General features: G+C 38.3%; 1 protein-coding gene and 1 non-coding gene across 2 annotated transcripts in view; both read right to left on the bottom strand.

The window, feature by feature from the left end:
* Camta (Calmodulin-binding transcription activator) overlaps window positions 1-18,297 on the bottom strand; it is a 1,815,113-nt gene that overhangs the window by 1,371,856 nt on the left and 424,960 nt on the right. Inside the window, exon 7 of the mRNA XM_071590285.1 lies at window positions 12,694-12,932. Coding sequence (XP_071446386.1) covers window positions 12,694-12,733 — 40 coding nt within the window. The 5' untranslated portion in view covers window positions 12,734-12,932. The remainder of the gene's footprint in view (window positions 1-12,693; window positions 12,933-18,297) is intronic.
* On the bottom strand, window positions 15,977-16,048 carry TRNAP-AGG (transfer RNA proline (anticodon AGG)). The gene has a single exon. It is a non-coding gene; the product is annotated as a tRNA-Pro (tRNA).

Below are 18,297 nucleotides of genomic sequence, written 5' to 3'. Positions count from 1 at the left end.
ATAGTCACGGATAATGAATTTATCGAATGGCATTGAATTCCAGAGGGTAGTGTGTTCGAATCAGTCTCAGGCCCGACGATACAACAGAGAGCTAAGCTTTGAATTCGGGTGGCATTAGGTACCCTCTGTTTCTCCCAAGCTCCGAGAATTTTCGCAAACCAGATATTCCTGAGAATCCATAAGTAGCACGGACAATGAAACTTGCCCCATGTATTTTAAGTGCTTGGATTCCATGCGCCATAGAGCGGGGCGGACACAACCCTTAACCATCAAGCTTGCCTTCAGGTTGAGTCATTTTAGTGATTGCTCAAAATACCTGCAGAAATAACGAGGAACTTTGAAACAAATACCTGAAACTCCACGAGATGTACTTTATTTAAGTACTTATTCAATAATTTATACCTATTGATGATATTCGGAAATGCAATGTCTTTAATTCAAGGTACGCCGGGATATACACCTGAGACCATTGCATAATGCATGTCCATGTGGTAGTAGAATTCCGCATTCTTACTTTTCAAATTTCTAGCTTACATGTTATTGGATGAACTTTTACCACATTCTAAGGTGCATATGTTTGTTGTTTGATAGCATATGCATTTGTATGCGTGTAAGTTAAAAAGTTTTTTGCATGTAAACACCGCTATGGGTGTAGGTTTGCATAAATATGTTGATTTTGCATGCAATTTTATTCTCTTTTACGGGTGATGACCTAACACCTACCGCCATACCCCCTTGCGGCGGCTTACGGGGTATTATGTAGATGTAGATATAACAAAAAAGGCTTGTAGAAGTTTCTAGCCTCCAAATGGACGAACATACGAACGTATAATATGGAGTAAAATCGTGTAATCCTTTCAGTATGCAGAAAGAAAAATATCACGCAGGACAGAATTAAATTTTTTAACGTATAGAATTTAACTTACTACGTATTTATATCGTGATGGAAAGCAACAGTAATTTGGAGAAGCCGAAGCGATAGAAAGGTAGTATCACGGAATCACGTAGCACAGCTTGTCAAACGAACGTGCATATTAAGTAAGTTCTTCGAGGAGCCAGTGAAGACTAAATTATGTAAACGGCATAATATAAGGGATCAATTAATTAATTGTGTCTTTATCTTAGGTGCAATAACTGAACGTAGTACTATTACTAGCAGAGAGAAAAATTAGAAAGGGTGAGGATGAATGACGAGAGAATTAATGGAAACATTACTTCCACGAGAACTGACCGAGAGAAAATTACGGGATAGGGACACCAATGATCAACAATAGCATTAAAATTCAATGATTCTGTTACAGCGTTTCGATATTCCACTTTTTACAAAATGTCAATTCATTGGCGAAAAATAATCATCCGATAGGCATAAATAGAATGCCTGAACTTACATTAACAAGATCGTCATTACATATCACCACACGTCATCTCGATAGGTTTTGTATATTCACTGCGTCTGGGAGCCGGATGACCCAATGGGTAACCAATCGCCCCACGCCATAGAGCTAGTTTAGCCTGCACGCCAATAAGGACAATGAAATTGGTGAAAAGTGCTATCAGAATTTATGATGACATTTAATAAAAGGAGAAGAAGAATCTTTTTAGAGTAAAGTAACAGAAATATCGACATGAACCAAAGTTAGAATAATACTGACTACATATGATGCATACAAGATTAGACGAAAACATACTATGTATACAGGATAAGACGGAAACATTTTCAATGGGACAGTAAGAGATTCGGGGGGGGATGAAAGGAGTACATTGAAGAACAGAGTGGTAGAGATAGACCAAATACGTAACTTATGTAAAGTAGGTGAATGGACGAGACAGGGATAAATTAGGCTCAAGAATAATAGATAACAGTATAAACCTATGGTAAATATAGGTATATAATGCATGCCACGAGATTAATACTCACAGAATTACTATAAAGTTTAGGGGTAAATGGAAGGAAGGAAATGTTTGGACTTATACCTGAAATGTATTAGGAAATAGTAGGGCTAGAAGACTTTCATTAGGTCAATTTATCCCCTTCCGAAATATTGTTAAGGGTTTATCAGTGAAGAATATAGAATTATAAGTTTCATTTCATAAGCTGCATAAAAGCACTGCTATTAATTAACATCAAAAAAGCTAATTTAATAATTGCGGATTAATACTTTTTTGAGAATTATTTCCAGCTGAGAAGAAAAAGAGGAAAACAAGAGATGTTTTTACATAAACGAGGACATTAATAGCCAAGAACACAGCACATTGACAAATACATGAATGTATGAAAGATTAAAGCACTTGGTGATGCTGTAACTCACCTCGCTAATTTGAAGGAGTTAATTTCCCCATTAGAAGAGGTAGTATGACCTTGTCCTTTGCCGCTTGTGGTAACACAAGAATTTATGATCTCCCACCAATAACAGAGATTATGTGACTCAGAGGGTTCCCATTGTGACCGAGAATCTAACCCGGGTCCTTGGGTCAAGACCTGAAGACCATCCAAAAGGAAACAATCATTTGGTGGCGTAGTAGTCAACTGATAGAATACTAACTGTAGTGTCCCGGTTACAAACTTCAGGTGAAACCTTTGGACAATCCAAAATAAAATCCAAGCGGTCAGATTTTTGGGTTACTGGAGCTGCATGAGAAATTGAATGTTGGCACAGGGAAAGAAGCTGGTCCCTCTACCCAATTCAATTTCACACACCAAGGTTTAGTTCGGGATGACGTTGTCATCACCTAATAAACCGATCTTCAAGTTTGATTACCGTCACAATGATGACGAAGATACAATGCAATGTCTTCGTGTGTTTTGAATATCTGAAAAGGCGTTCGGTTGAGCGGAGTAGATAAAGCTGATAAGTTTTGCGGAATATGGGAGTAGGTATACACTAGCAGCAGAGGCAATTTGGAGACCTTAATGCGCATCAGATGGTACAATAAGAGCAGCGGAGGGAGAATCGTGATGGAACCAAGAAGCAAAATGGCCGTTTCGCTATTACTTGTACTCAATTGCTTTAAGGCCAAGGAAAAAGTGAATGGCTTGAAATAAAACAGATCAGTAACAACGTGATTAGGTCAGTTAGGTGGGCAAACCATCAAGCTATAAAACTATCATCGGACGTAGAGACAAGAGATTGCAGTTACTTTTGAGTGCTTGATAGGATCAATACGGGAAGTAAGTTGAATAAAATTCATACAATACTTTAATTCCACACAGAAAAGATAATTTGATGGCATCCAAGTCTACACTCTAAGTGGAATTAAATAGTTTTATTTTGATGTCATTCATCATGGAACCATTTCATAAAATTACACATGAAACGATTATTTAAACGAGAAGTAAAATATACATATTAATAACATGAGTATTCTGATGAAATTTAAATTAATCACTGAAAAATGGCGGAAATATTTGGAGACGTCGGAATAGTTTCGTATTTGAGTAGTATTTTGGAAAAATAATACAATTTAGGTAATTGAGGGAGAGTTTGTGACGTCATTACGGCAGGTATTAAGTACGAGGGTCATCCGGAAAGTAGTACCCGTTCGTGCCGCATGAAGTGCTGACGACGCGAGTAGCCGCTGGACGAGGTCAGATAGCTTCAGTGGCTTGTCTGCCTTCTCTGAGCCAAGTTGCGTGACGCTAGCATTGCCTGTGTTGTTTCTGTGATTGTTTACAATGTTTAAAAAAATTGAGAACGCCGCCAGTTGTGAAGTGAGGGCAGTGATTAAATTCCTCAATGCAAGAAACGTTCGCCCATGTGATATTCATCGCCAATTAAAGGAGGTGTATGGAGACAATGTAATGGACGAGTCGTCTGTTCGGCGGTGGTGTCGCAACTTCAACATGGGGAGGGGGAACACACACGACGATGAGCGTTCGGAGAGACCGTCTGTCATTACAGACCAACTGGTGAGCTCAGTTGACGAATTCGTGAGGAACGATCGGCGCGTCACAATTGATGACATCTGTGAGCATTTTCCCAATGTTTCTCGAACAATTGTTCATGAAATTGTTAAACACCATCTGCATTATGCAAAAATTTGTGCAAGATGGGTCCCTCGCGTATCTCAATGAGCTGGCGGCGAAGGACTATGCAGCAGGAATACAGAAACTTGTCACACGTTATGACAAATGCCTTAATTTGCTTGGAGATTATGTTGAGAAGTAGTTTAAAGTATCCTCTTTCAAATAAAATTTTTTATGTTTGTTAATATTTACTTTTGTGTCTTTATTTCACGAACGGGTACTACTTTCCGGATGACCCTCGTATAAACAACTTCCAAGGAAGTAACGAGAGTGAGTAAGAAGCCCAAGTGATTAAGTCCTAAGTGAAAGCTACCATAGAAAATTATTTTATATGTTTATTGCCTGATGTGAAATTGTCATTATACCTCTCCTTTTAGTAGAGATCACACATTTGAAGTATTCAATACTGCTTTCCGCTTAAGAAGAATTATTGATCATAGATATCATCTTAGAAATCTTCTGTGATATTTCATTCGAGTAGGGTAATCATATACGACTTTTATCCTTGAGCATATTGTACAATGCTACATGAATGACGAATACACTACAAATAAACTAAAGAACTAGTTTAACGAGTATCATTTTAAAGCAAGATGAAATTCGTCTGTTTATTGTGATCATAAAGGCAAGATATATTTTCAGAGATCAAAAATCTCTTTCTGTGAAATATAAGTTCGGCCAGTCAGAAATTTTGAAAATATAAAATGTGGAAAAAGGCGTCGAAAATGTCGTTTGACCGTAGTCACCGTGGCTATGCATTGCCATGAAATGCCTATGCTATGTGTCAACACCATTCTCCAAAAATATACCCACTTAGATTTTGGAATGCTGCAAAACTAGCGACCTTTTTTTTTGGCGATTCTGAGCGCCAAAAATCCGGCCAAAAGGCCCATTCCATTTGAAGGGAGCGTTATTTTTTCCTCTAGCACGCCGCTGAGGCCTTTCTTCATTATACGGAAGTTTACGCAGCAGCGTTAAACCAGTGACACAAACTAAAATTATGAATAAAGGTTCCCAAATTGTCCATGATGGAGCTTGAATTTCCAAGAACATAATGAGAACACTGAATTTATATCAGCGATAACAATTTTTTCATTACATTCATATGAGCAGTACTGAAACCCACGAGATCTTGTCTTTTTTGCAAACTTTATGCTGGTAAAACTAGCTACGTTGGTCAACGGTAAATTTTCTTGGCATTATATAGTGAATTCGATGCCGGTGAATTTTGGTGGGCTATGGAATTCAAAACTTCGTGGGGGTTGCTGTGCCGGCATGAAATTTTCAATGCCGATTTCATGAAGAATTTCATTTGTGGCTTCAGCAGGGTAGGTTAATAAGCACTTATTTCTGAATAGCATCCCGCGAAATAACTGCGACTGAAAATTTCACGAAGTGTACTGCATCCTTTCACCCAGGGTAAAATTCCTTCGCGGCCATTCTGTTTCGTTTCGGCAACACTGTGGCTTGAGGTATTCACTGAGCCAATATTAACACGCAATACAATCAGCCTTGGCATCTTTTTGGATACAGTGCTACTCCGCTTTACTAGGAAAGCCACGATACGTGACGGGTTCATAGAGAATTTAAAAGAAGAATATATCAGAGATTCTGATTTGAAAATGTCCATCGATGGCCGGTGGCAATGAGGGGAATGAGACAGACTGCATAGAAAGTACAACCATTAGACACCTCCGCAAAGGGAATGGATCAGTGAGGGGAGAGAAGGACAGAGAGAGAGGGGGAGGAAAACATCAATTAAAATTGATGACGGGGAGGGAGGAGGTGAAAAAGAGAGAGGAGCGGCGTCGTGTGAGCGAAAAGAGCTGGGCAGAGGAATAAATTCCGAGGCGGAAAAGCGGAGGAGGGAGGAAGAGGGCAAGGGGACCGGTGTCGGATGATTCTTCGCATCGCGGCGCTGGGAATGCAACACAAAAGAAATCATTTTGACCGCTCCTCCGGCAACGCGCCGTCAACCCTCCCAAACCACCTCGCCGCACCCCTCCCCTCCCTCCCCCACAACTAATCTTCCGCACCCCAAACTCCCTCCGACTCACCACCTCCGACCTCACACCCGACCGAATTCTAACTTTTTCTAACTACCTCACCCTCCCCCCCCTGCGAGTCCTATTTCCCAGACTCATCCCACTCCTTCGACCCTGCAGTAATGTTTCTCTTCATCTCTCCTCCATCCGGGGAGCGAACAATCAGGAGAGGGACCAGAGAGGCGGTGCATTTCGGCACACGCGGCTGTGCATAATGGCAGGCCAGACCTACGGGGCCGGAAATGCAGTGGAACCAAAATGAAGGGGAAAAATACATTCGGTCGTGAGGGGCAGAGCGGGGCAGTCTGCGCGAGGATAAAGCAGAGAGAGAGACACAGAGAGACGTGATCCATGCTTTTGCATAAAAAAATAAAGGGTTAAATTAGAACTGAGGGTAGTAAACTGGTCTTATGACTGTTGCACAAAGAGGCGGTGAGAAAGGTGAGAAGTGTGGGGAAGAATAAAATGTCATTATATACATAAATAAAAGTACGCTGCATAGATTGTATGCATGTATCCGAGTGTATGTATGTAGGCACACATTTGACCACATTCAGGTTTATACGCAAGGTGCGATTGTGAAGGCGGCCGAGTATTTTTGAATGAATGATGAGACCTAGGTGCCGGTGCTCGTGTGTGAGAGTACGAGGTGGGAAAATGAGTGTGGGAGAGGGTGAGGTGGTGGATGGTGCGAGAGGAGCATTAGCGGGGACCCCGGACGAGGAGGCAGAGAGGTTGGGGGAAAAAAAAGAGAGCCGGGTGAATTATAAAGGACGCGGAGAAATAAAAAGGTGAATTTGAGAGGATTGGAATGGAATGGGAGGGCGGTGAGACGCCCCACCCGCGTGGGAGGCAGCCGCCGCCCTTCCCCCCGTGAAGTGTATGGGGGCGGGGAGGGGTGAGGGCGGGGGCCGAGGAGGAAAAATACGTTTGTGGCACCAAAACAGTTGAGGATACGCATCGTTGGCCCTGGATCAAAGGCGGATTTTTCCCCCGGGATGCAAAAAGCGACGTGGATACAACAACTGTGCGCACCTCCTTTTTTTCTGACGCCACCCGAAAACTCTCGTGCAACTCCCACCCCAATCCCCCCGATTTCTACTAACAACACCCCAACCGTCCTTCGCTCCCATCCGTGCCCCCTCCCTCCACCGCAGTAGACCCCGTAGGGCGGCTCATGAAACAGTGACGGGGGGTGCTTTTTTTTTAAATGTATACATACATATGCACATATTTTTCGCTCACGCGCGCACACACGGTCTTGTGCCAATGTGCCGGAGATGACTGGGTGTGGGAAGAGTGGGGAAGCGCAGGATTGGGTGAGCATAACATCGTCTGGCGAGGAAGGAGGAGGAGAGGGGAGAGCGAGAGAGAGACACACGGGAGAGGAGTGGGATGGAGGTTAGGGAGGTGTTCGCTCCCCTTTATTCCCGACGTATCCCGTTGTTCATCAGGGTGGGAAATTAGGGCGAACGCTCTCGTGTGAAGCGATGCCTTCGCGCCGTTGTTGGGTGCCGAACAAGTTTTCGGCCGAGTTCGCCAGCTTCTTTTGATTCTCGGGATCGCGAATGGCCTTGCCTTTCTGTTCAATTTGCTCAGATTGTTTACTTCTTTTTTTCTTTCGAGGTGTTTAATCTCGAAAATTGGCCCCACTTTTCTCGATTAAAATGAAGGATAGGGAGAAGGAGAAGGTGAATGCGAGAGAAAGTTTACAGTGAGGCAAAAGCTTTGACTGTCGTGCTTTCGTTCCATTCGATAATTGAATGTTGCCTTTAATAGTTTATCTCTGTCGTATTATGACCTTTGGATCATTTTTAACCCAGTTAATTATAAAAATCGTCGGAATAGGTCACTTTACATTCTCCTTGACAAAAAAAGAAAAGTATTTGCGTCAGTCTATATGAGTGTCAGATAGGCGAGGATATCAATACTCCAATATCTACATTAAAAAAACAGATCCACTCAAAGATTAAGCTATAAAAGTTTTATTTCCCTGGGAAAGCAAAATTTGAAACTCTTAGAGACCTGAATCACATTTTCATAGGAATTTTATCGCTGCCTATAATTCCTAAGTTTCTTAAACGTCATAAATACATGAAACTGATATCTCACAATAAAATGTTTATTTTAAATCTGATTCCGCGAAATATTTGTCAATCAGGCGCTTAGCCGAAAACAGTTTAAAGAAAATGGACGTATGATATTTTTGTCAAAGAAAGATTGTTTTAAGAGTCAAAAATTAGAAAAAAATTAAAAAAGCAAGAGACGCAGTCAGAATTATACACAGTAGTAATTCCCTTCCCAGTATAGTTCTCAGGTACTTTATTCAATACTTAAAAACTTCGACGTGCCATTGATCTTAAAAATGAGTGAAAAGAAACGCCGTGTTACGCTCCTAGTTCTCGCACCTGGTGCCTCCATATGGCCTCAAATTTTATGATACATGGGCAATATTTATTCACTATTAATATTCAGGTCCAGCATAGGAAAAGATAGACTTTGGGATTCCATACCGACTGCAAACTCATACTTGTTGTTTATGATTGCACAAAAATACATTCCCAAACAATAAAGCTTTTTGTTGGCCATTATTTCCACTTTTTGGGATTTCATGCACACAGTTCTTTTGAAATGCTTTTCATGTACCATTCCAGGTTTACTTAAATTTTAATTTGTTACTACGGGGTTAATATAAATAAAAAACAAAACCCCTTTGCAATAGCAGCGAGTATTAATGACACATCATGAGCAGGAAGTAGAGATGGTAGAAATCAACTCGGAAGGTGAAGTATTGTTTAGATCGAGGTTACAATTTCCAGGAATTTATTTTTCAAATACAAAAAAATTAGGACCTAAGTTTCCACAGATTTGTAACAGCATGCCAATCTGCATTTGACACTCATCTACCCTGAGGACGATGCACGAGTCGATCATGGAAACGTCGACCAATATGAAACCCTTGACCCGGTGGAAGACCCGAGGAAACTTTATCAAGCAAATAAACCGGGAAAGCACCAGGTCTTGTTTTACTATAAACTTAATCAGAGCAAATATCTAAATTCTACACCCAGAAATAAATAATAAAAATAACATATAATAAAACAAAATATGTATATCTCAAATACTAACTTTGATTATTTAAAGTAAAAATTTCGACGACTGGACGTATGACGTGATACTCGCACAAAAAATTAGAGAATTGATGAAGTGTGTGATGAAATGACTTGTGTCAATCAAGGAAGTATGAAGAATATTAGCTTACAATATTAATACTATTCTCAACTAGAAACAATGAATCGTCACTTTGATAAAAGGTAGTTTCTTGCCAATAAAAAAATTCTACGGCTAAATGATAACCAAAAATTCACTATTGACATATAAAACGGGGAATTATGATTAAAGTGATCACTACTTCCCTCGCCTCACATTGCAGCTGTTTCTTCTTTGTAACCCTAACACAGGGAAAAGAAAAATGGACCTTTAATGTGACGAAATAATATTCAAATGTCTATAAAAAGAGGGAGAAAAAATAAGTTTCTGGTGAACAGAGAAGAACAGACATTGAAACTAAAGAATGAAGGCAATGCATCGCAGTAGAGAATTTGTCTCCTGCCTTCCTCATCGCTCTCGAACAGGTTTGGTTCACAATGGGTGCAAAGTTTATTTAAGGTTACATATGCGTCCGTTAGTTTGAATCCCTATCCTCGTAAGTCGTGCGAGGTAATGAGAAGACGTGGTTTGTGACACAGGACGCCCAAGAGGACTATCTACTCCAAAGGGGATTAGAAAGAAGGAAGTCAAGCATGGAACATGGAAGGAATATAGTATGGGATAGGTAGAGGCGGAAATATCTGGGTTCCTGCCATAAAGGCATCGGCTGACTGAATCAATCCGACCTCAGGTGTACACGTAACATGGAGATGGATACCCTAGGGACTCCTGTATGCATTCCCGAATAATTGCATGCAAGAAAGTGACAGAAATCTGGCATTGAGTTGTCGCACTGAAGAACCGTATGCAATGAAAACGAGTACCGAATGAGAAGCAGAATACTCATAGTAAGTATTACCAATGAGTTGTATAAAAAATAAGAATTTTAACGGTTGGGGCGATTAATACTAGTACATATGACCCAAAATTAAATATTATAAAACTTTTTCATTCGAATTCCTTCGCATGAACAAAATAATTAATCAGAAGTTCACCATGTACTTTTAAAATTATCACAGTGCAGTCGACAAGCAGTTTTAATAATAAGTACAGTAACTGCAAGGTCTTATGATCGAACTTTTAGTCCTTCAGATTTCCGAAAAAAAATAAAATGACTCAACTATTATTATTTTGCCTTTTACTCATAAAATTAAGAGCTTTTCAGATGTATAGAATCACTTTAGATAGGTAAACTACCATTTTTAACTTTAAAATTACACTTCTGCAGTGTATTATCTTTTAGGAGATGAGAGAGTAAAACACGAATAAAGCGACAAAGGACATGATTAAGCACTTCTCAACTTAAAAGCATTTCTTCGGAGTGTAGGAAAAATTTGGCGTCTAAAAATTTTTAGAAACATTCGTAATAATCAGAAGGAATTTAATGTGCAAGATACTTCCAGGTGACTTAAAATACTACCATATATATAGCACATACTGGCACATCCTGTATAAACTTAATCAAAGCCATACCTAATGTTACGTAATATATTCCACAAAGAACACAGCAATTCCCTAAACGTTCAGCTCATGAGCAAGAAGATTGACAACAACAAAAATTTACCTTTATATGAACTGTTAAATGACGTGCTCAAAAAACAGATTAAGTTCTTAATTGCACTTAATAGGCAGGTAATGTTATGAAATACTATAACAATTAGTACAAACAAATATAAGTTTCCTTTCTGGATGCTTGGACGGACGTCCAATACTAAACTACTTCATTCCCACCTCATTTTCCTATTTCTCAACTTCCATTTTCTCTTCCATTAATTCTCTACTTCTCCCGGTATAATTGCACCTTCATTAATGAATAAGAGTGATTGAAAGCCTTAATCCTTGATTTAAAAATGGTACTGACAAGCACATTATTGCAAGCATTGTGGCTTTCAAATTATGCATCGCCCAATGCAATAGTGAACGAGTGAGGATGCAATAGAGTGCCGGCAGTAACAACGTTTCAAATTTTAAGCAGATTGATCATGACTAAAAGATGATCGTTGAGGAATCACTTTGAACGCAATCTGTGCAAATTATATTTGTGACAAAAAAATGGCAACATACGGAAATTTGTCATGGTTCCACGTTTTCTCATAAAATTAAAAAGCCGTGCTTAAGATCCAACCAGGACAACTTGGAATTATTTTCTAATATTTCTTCTGTCTTATGTACGCCTAAACAAAATATTTCAATTTCAGCTTCATTTAAATTATCTGGGTGCCAAAATTCTACCATTGAAAAAGGCAGACCTATGCAAATTAACATATATGCATTTAGAGTGTGCTAAAAACCAAAATTTGGCGTGAAGCTAGCTCAAGTTTCATGAATAACGGCAAAAATCTAAAATGAGAACTAAAGAATTTGGATTGGATCGAAACCAGACTTTTGTTGCATGGTAAACCATGGTGAAGCCTATTTCTGTGTAAGAGTTCTATTTTTACGTATTAAAATGTAATGAAATTGATTTAGAAGTCATAAAATTGTATATTGAATTCTTATACTGAACTCATAAATTGAGAAACGCTGAAAATTAGAACGGCTTATAACGCTTCAATAATTTTAATGAGTTCATCACTTCGCATCTATAGATACCATGAGGGAAATCCCATTTATTCCCAGTGAATTATCTCTCAGTGGGATTCGTTCAAGAGACCGTTTGATATGAGTCATCGCTGCTTGCTGATTTTGATATCATATTGGTAGTACTATTTATTCAAGTATGCAAATTAAGAAACAAATTTAGATTTTTTCATGTTCATTGCCGCTCTTTTTCATCAGAAACAAGGGCTTACTTTGCTTTTATTAAGAAAAAAAAATATTGTAAGTAGTTATAAGAGTAAATGAGGAGAGCCCAATAGATGAGAGGCTGGCGTTGAGGATAAGGGTTACAGTACACTGTCAAAAATAACCTTGGAGAACGCACCGACGTTTTAGGTGATAAAATATTTATTTTAAATCTATTCAAGCGCTCAAATCTGAAAAAAATTGGATTATCTGTCGAAAATGAGCATCTTTAACGAGGTATTTGAAAACTGTGATGCCTTTATTCCAATATTTCTCATAATTGGCTATATATGGTATAAGTTGTTACTGAAAGGGAATACACAGCCTTCGAAAAATATTCCTAATCAATTTTCGGTCAAGGGGCTAGAAATCTAGAAGTTAGGTTGAAAATCTATCTGGTCACGGGGGGTCTGGGAGACAACAATTCATGACCGATTGCTAATTTGACGATGCAATGTCGCTATAATAACCTCAATAAAGATCCATGTTGTCGGTCTTGTTTGAAGACTGCCTTTCGCGTGGACGAATTTTGCATTTCTTTGCAAAATAGTTACCAGTGCTTTGCCATACATGTATTAAAGAATATACACAAAATCTGAGTAGTTATGAGGTATGTATGAATGTACTTACGTATCTGAAGACTCAAGCAGAACACTGCAGAGGACGCCATTGGATCTGGGCTTCACGTCGATTTGAGACCAAAGTGACCAAAGCTATAAACGATGTCCTTGAATCACTGGAACGAGCAGCTACTACAGCGCTTCTCCTCCTGCTCCTCGGTTTCTCTTATTGTATTTTGTTTCCCCTAAGTATTTCTGTATGTGATCTTTTGCACCACACTGCATCACAAATCCTGGGAATCATGAAGCCTAAAAAAGAAGAGCAAATAATATAATTAGACAAAAGTAGGTAAAATGATGCACATTTAACAGAGAAAATGATTTCGTATTGCTTATCATTTTTACTGAAGTCGTTGGATACATGAGACTATATTTAAAAAAAAACAGATGATATCAAGTGTTCAGGGAACATTGATACTTGTAAATTGGAAAATATTACAACACTGACTAAATTCGCATTTCCAGGCAATCACCATTGAGATGAAAAAAACTGTATTCAACGACATTTGAAATGATTCATAAATGTATTGCTATTGCACAACCCTTACTTTTTGCAATTTTTTACAGTTAACCAATCATTGAAGTGTTTTGGACTAAGACACTCATCAAAAGAGGAATGAATTGCTTTTGTCAAAAAAAACTTTGGTTAGAAAGAGGAAGTTCACGACAGGGACATTGAGTGAGGATATTAAGAAAGGACACGCTAAAACTTTAATTTAGAGTGTGGCTTTGTATGGCGCGGAAACATGGTGGGTGGAGTAAGGTGGTGGACGTAGATTCGAGGCTTTGGATACATGGGTGTGGAGAAGGATGGAATAGGCACAATAAACGAAAAAGAAAACAATCACAGAAGTAAAAGCAATGGCGGAAGAAGACGAAGAATTGCGAGATCCAAAGGAGGCAGGAAAGCTGAATGCACATAATTTTATTGGTGATGAAATTCTTTAGTAAACTACCAAATAATAATATATACATACATACACACAAACACGAACATATTCAATCGCATATCGTGAATGTTATGATTACAAGCATAATTGTCACGCTGGTGGTCCTGAGAGCATAGGCTTGCTTGTAGTATATTTTAAAAAATAAATCTATATATAGTATTTACGTATACTCGTGCTACCTAATTTTTGAGATGTAATGATGAATTTTTACGAATGAGAGTTACTGAGTAAAAGTACCAGAGTTAATGGTAAAATTTGATTTTCCATTTTTTTGTACATTTAATCCGTGTATTTTGAAAATTTTAACTATTGATTGAATTGACTCATGGTTTTCAAAAAGGAATTGGTTAGTTTACATTTGAACGTCGCAAGATACGTCTAAGGTCAGTTTTGGTACAATATTTTTCCCCAAATGTCGAGCACTAATGATATATGTAAAGGTTTTCAAACCAGATTTCCAAAAAAACCATTACCATTAATTTGTAAAATGACAGCTTATAATACAGGGTTCGTCCGGAAAATAAGTGTACTGACTGCTGGGCTGGGCGCGCCGCTCCAGGCGCGTCCAGCACCGCTCTGACGGGCTGCGATTGGAGGGGGGTATGTTGGCAAGCGACGCTGAAAAAGGCAGTCGGCTCTGAGCTGTGGTGTAGTGAGGAGCTCTGTTAACGCGAACCTCCACGCTCGACCCACGTCACGGAACGCGATGCCGAAGCAGCGTTATTCCATCAAATTTACGGTAAAGCTTGGGAAATCGTCTACCGAAACTGTCGGTATGATTAACCAGGCTTACGGGGAGTCAGCCATGTCCAGAAACATGATCTTTCGGTGGCACAAGATGTTCGTGGAGGGCAGAGAAGAGATCGACGACGAGTCTTCGAGAGGTTCCCGATGATGCCTTCGCGGGAGCGTTCCAGGAATGGGAACGCCGCTGGAACAAGTGTATCGACTCACAAGGGTCCTATTTTGAGGAATATTAGCTTAAGATATGTAAAAGTGTAATAATTTTTTTTTCCTGAGCTCAGTACACTTATTTTCCGGACGAACCCTGTAGCTTTATTTTATAATCTGTACATTTGGTTTCATTCATCATTTTAGGATACTTATGCCAATCCGCATTAAAATGTATTCATCTAAAATAAACTGCATACGTGTTTATATATATATATATATATATATATATATATATATATATATATACATACACACACACACAATATATCTTCTCAGATTGAAATTATCACTTAGGCCCGTTTTAAAATTGTATCGCAATTAACTGTAATCTACTCGTAACTCTAATTTGTTAACTTTACACTGATAACATAAATCTGGAACCGTAACTGAGATCAATTACTTTGGTTTAGATCCTCTTCCCGTTTCTGACATAATAGTTGCCGGTAAACATTCTGACAACACTACAGGAAGTCATAATTAAAGAATGGTTAATTTTGGTATCTCTGACAAAAATTAACATAACATACTGTAGTAGAATTCATTTTAACGGCATTAGTCTTTGGCATTCAAAGTGCATGTAAACATCGCAGTGCTATTTTACCTTCCCTTTTCAATAATACAGTATGTATGCAACCTGTCATTCAAATTCAATACCAAAGTATAACCTCAGAATGTAATCGTATGACTAAACTGACACACATTTAAAATATTTTAAATCAAGTCAAAACTCATGACTAAACTCAAAACGGTTGACACCGTAGATACTTCCAGATAATCGAATAAAGAGTAAAATATATGAAGAAAATTACACTGAAAATATGATGAAATTTAATACATCATTGTGGTCAAATTTTATCGCAATGTTTAACGCAGAATTATTCGTTAATTTTAACTAAATGCTCAACGGTATAAATACTTTTTGGTTTAGTACTACTGGGGTAAATTACCATGACATCATGGCGGAAAAACCAATGAGCACGGTACTTAGTCAAGCACATAGCCAGATTATAACATTTTATTTATTACAATGAGAAACTATAATGTTGCCATTAAGTAATTTCTAAAGCAAATTGTTTACTTATTGGCATCGATAACACCATTAATTATTTCCAGTTAGCATTTCAATATGTTTAAACCAAATTATTAAAAATTCCAGAAGGTGTGAAAAAATCTTTCACATTCATACAAAGTGTGAGAAGAACTTATATAAATGATCGAGTACACACTGAATACCAAAATAAACAAGATAGCAATTGATACGCATGGAAAGAGCAATTTCATTTTAAAGGAAGAAAAGTCTGAAAGTAAGGAATGTATTCTCATATATTTTCATGTTATTAATTATTAAATGAGTGATATGACTTAATTCTAACGCAAGGAAAAAAAATTGGGCTCGTCCGGGATTTGAACCCGGGACCTCTCGCACCCTAAGCGAGAATCATACCCCTAGACCAACGAGCCAGTTGAAAATATGCCCTGTTTCAAAGAAATTTCATCTCAATTCAATGATGATGTGGAACCGGTTTTGCCTCCGGCGTGAAATTTAGTAATACGTAACGGTAGAAAGAGAAAGTGTCTCCCAGGTGAATTTTAAGCGCACTGAGCGGAACGACCTTCGGACTCGAGTTCGCTTTTCACGAAGGGCCACGTTCAACATAATAACACTGAGTGACAAAACAATCCACAACAACAGTACACATAAACTGCAGTGTGATGAAATCAATCTAGTTCGTAAATTCAACTTCAGCAGATGATGAATGAGAGGTATAGCCATAACAAATGTTCTTCATACAAACGTAAGAGATTTTTCAATTAGAAGTTGCTCAGTTCCAAAATATTATTGGATTGAATTGATCAGATATTTTCTTAATCAATGCAGATCTATTTGTTTGACGTTTAAAAACATATGGACAATTATATAATTTCAACTTTTTAAATAGAAATGGGTCACTACGTTTTTCATATAGCATGTTTCTTAATTCTTCGGGAGCTACTTAATGCAATTCTATGAATTTTATAGTATCATACGTTACCTGGTGACATTTCATCATTATTAAATTAACTGAAGGCGCTTAATATTCTGCAAAACGTGTAAATTGATCATTTCAAATTCTTAATTTAATTCTCTTAACTCTAAAGTATGATCCCTGTACCATGGATATTTCCAAATAAATACATAGAAAATATATGGTTAATGTTCCACAGAACGTAAGTCAGTGTCGTTATTTCCAAAAAAATAAATGAATTTAAAGTATACATAATGACCCTCATGTACAGATCATATTTGCCACTCTCCAGTTTTCCGAACTGCAGATATACTTATGAAGTGAGGAAATGGAAAGTATGTAATGTATGCAATCATGTATGTAATGATATGAATTAACTTTCATTTTTCCATTCTTACACTCTTTCTTTCCCTCCTCTCGTCTATCTCTCTAATCATCTCGTCCGTAATCCATAGCTACCTAATCCTTTTCCTACAGTTCCGTTGGCGCCTTAAGATTTTTTCTTCGTATGTCCTTATTTTTCTTCTATTTTACCCGTCTCTCAGTCCTCACCCATAATTTTCTCTCTTGTCTGCTGACTCTTCTTTCTTGTCGTTCTGGTTAATGTTTCCACATTGTATTTCCTAAACCGTTTTCTCTGTTTTATGTTTGTAAATACGACATTACACTTCATTGATACTATATTATGATCTCATTCCGAACTCGATCCTGGGAATTGTGCGAACTGATTACCTCGTTCCTAAAACTGGGTCTAGACATAATATGGTCCAACTGACTTCTCTCTGACTCCCTAGTTATTATAAATGTATATACCTACTCGTACGCCTAACGTGGTGTGCAAACCAAGCGTTAGTTACAATTGAACGCGGTCTCCTGCAAAAATCTACTGCTTCCTTCCCACGGTCATTCGATGTTCTTAAACCAAAGCGCCCTACCTCACTCCCATCTCGTCTTTCGCTCAACACACACTCCAATCCCCGAAACTATTTAATACTTCCTCTCATAAGAAGCCTTAATTATTTCCTCCTTGATTGATACCTTGTATGTCCTACTTCTTCCTCCGTACGGTCATTTGTTGACATGTACAGGCATGTATTCCTCAATTTTGACCCGATTCGTTGGTTAATCTTTTACTTCTTCGACTAACATTTTATTACTCTCCTTTTTTACTACGGTCCTTCCTACCTTTTTGTTCAGTACTATTGCCACTATCATTGGCTCTCTTCCCCTCCACTGTTTATTGCTCTATACCAATTGCCTCAATAATCCCCCATCTTTTCGGTTCACTTCACATAGCCCTTACGTATCTGGATATCCTCTCTCCATCTCCCGCTTTATATTGTCTAACTTTCCTCTCCTCACAATGTCCTGAAACAATAGAATAAAAACACACTGAATCCTATAACAAAGATACCTGGAAAGTAGTAAAAGTAATGAGGCAGAAACTATGTGAAATTTAATTTTCATAGAAATTTGAAAGAAACGAAACTCTGTGTTACTATATTGTACTACGTTGTAGGAACTCAGTAACACAGAGGAATGATGCCTGAATATGCTAAAGACTAGGGAAACGGTTTCAGTATATCACCTAATCTGTCGAGTTAAAACTTTTGGGCAAAAAGCTATTCTATCATGGGAAAAGAAAAACATCCAAATGGCGATAAAAGAAGACGATCCAAACTTGTATACCTAAGCCGGAATTTT

Source organism: Hetaerina americana, unplaced genomic scaffold (assembly GCF_022747635.1).
Source record: "Hetaerina americana unplaced genomic scaffold, ioHetAmer1.1.p SCAF_4, whole genome shotgun sequence".
Taxonomy (NCBI): domain Eukaryota; kingdom Metazoa; phylum Arthropoda; class Insecta; order Odonata; family Calopterygidae; genus Hetaerina; species Hetaerina americana.
The sequence above is the reverse complement of the archived record's forward strand: the minus strand, read 5'-3'. Positions and strand labels throughout refer to the sequence as shown.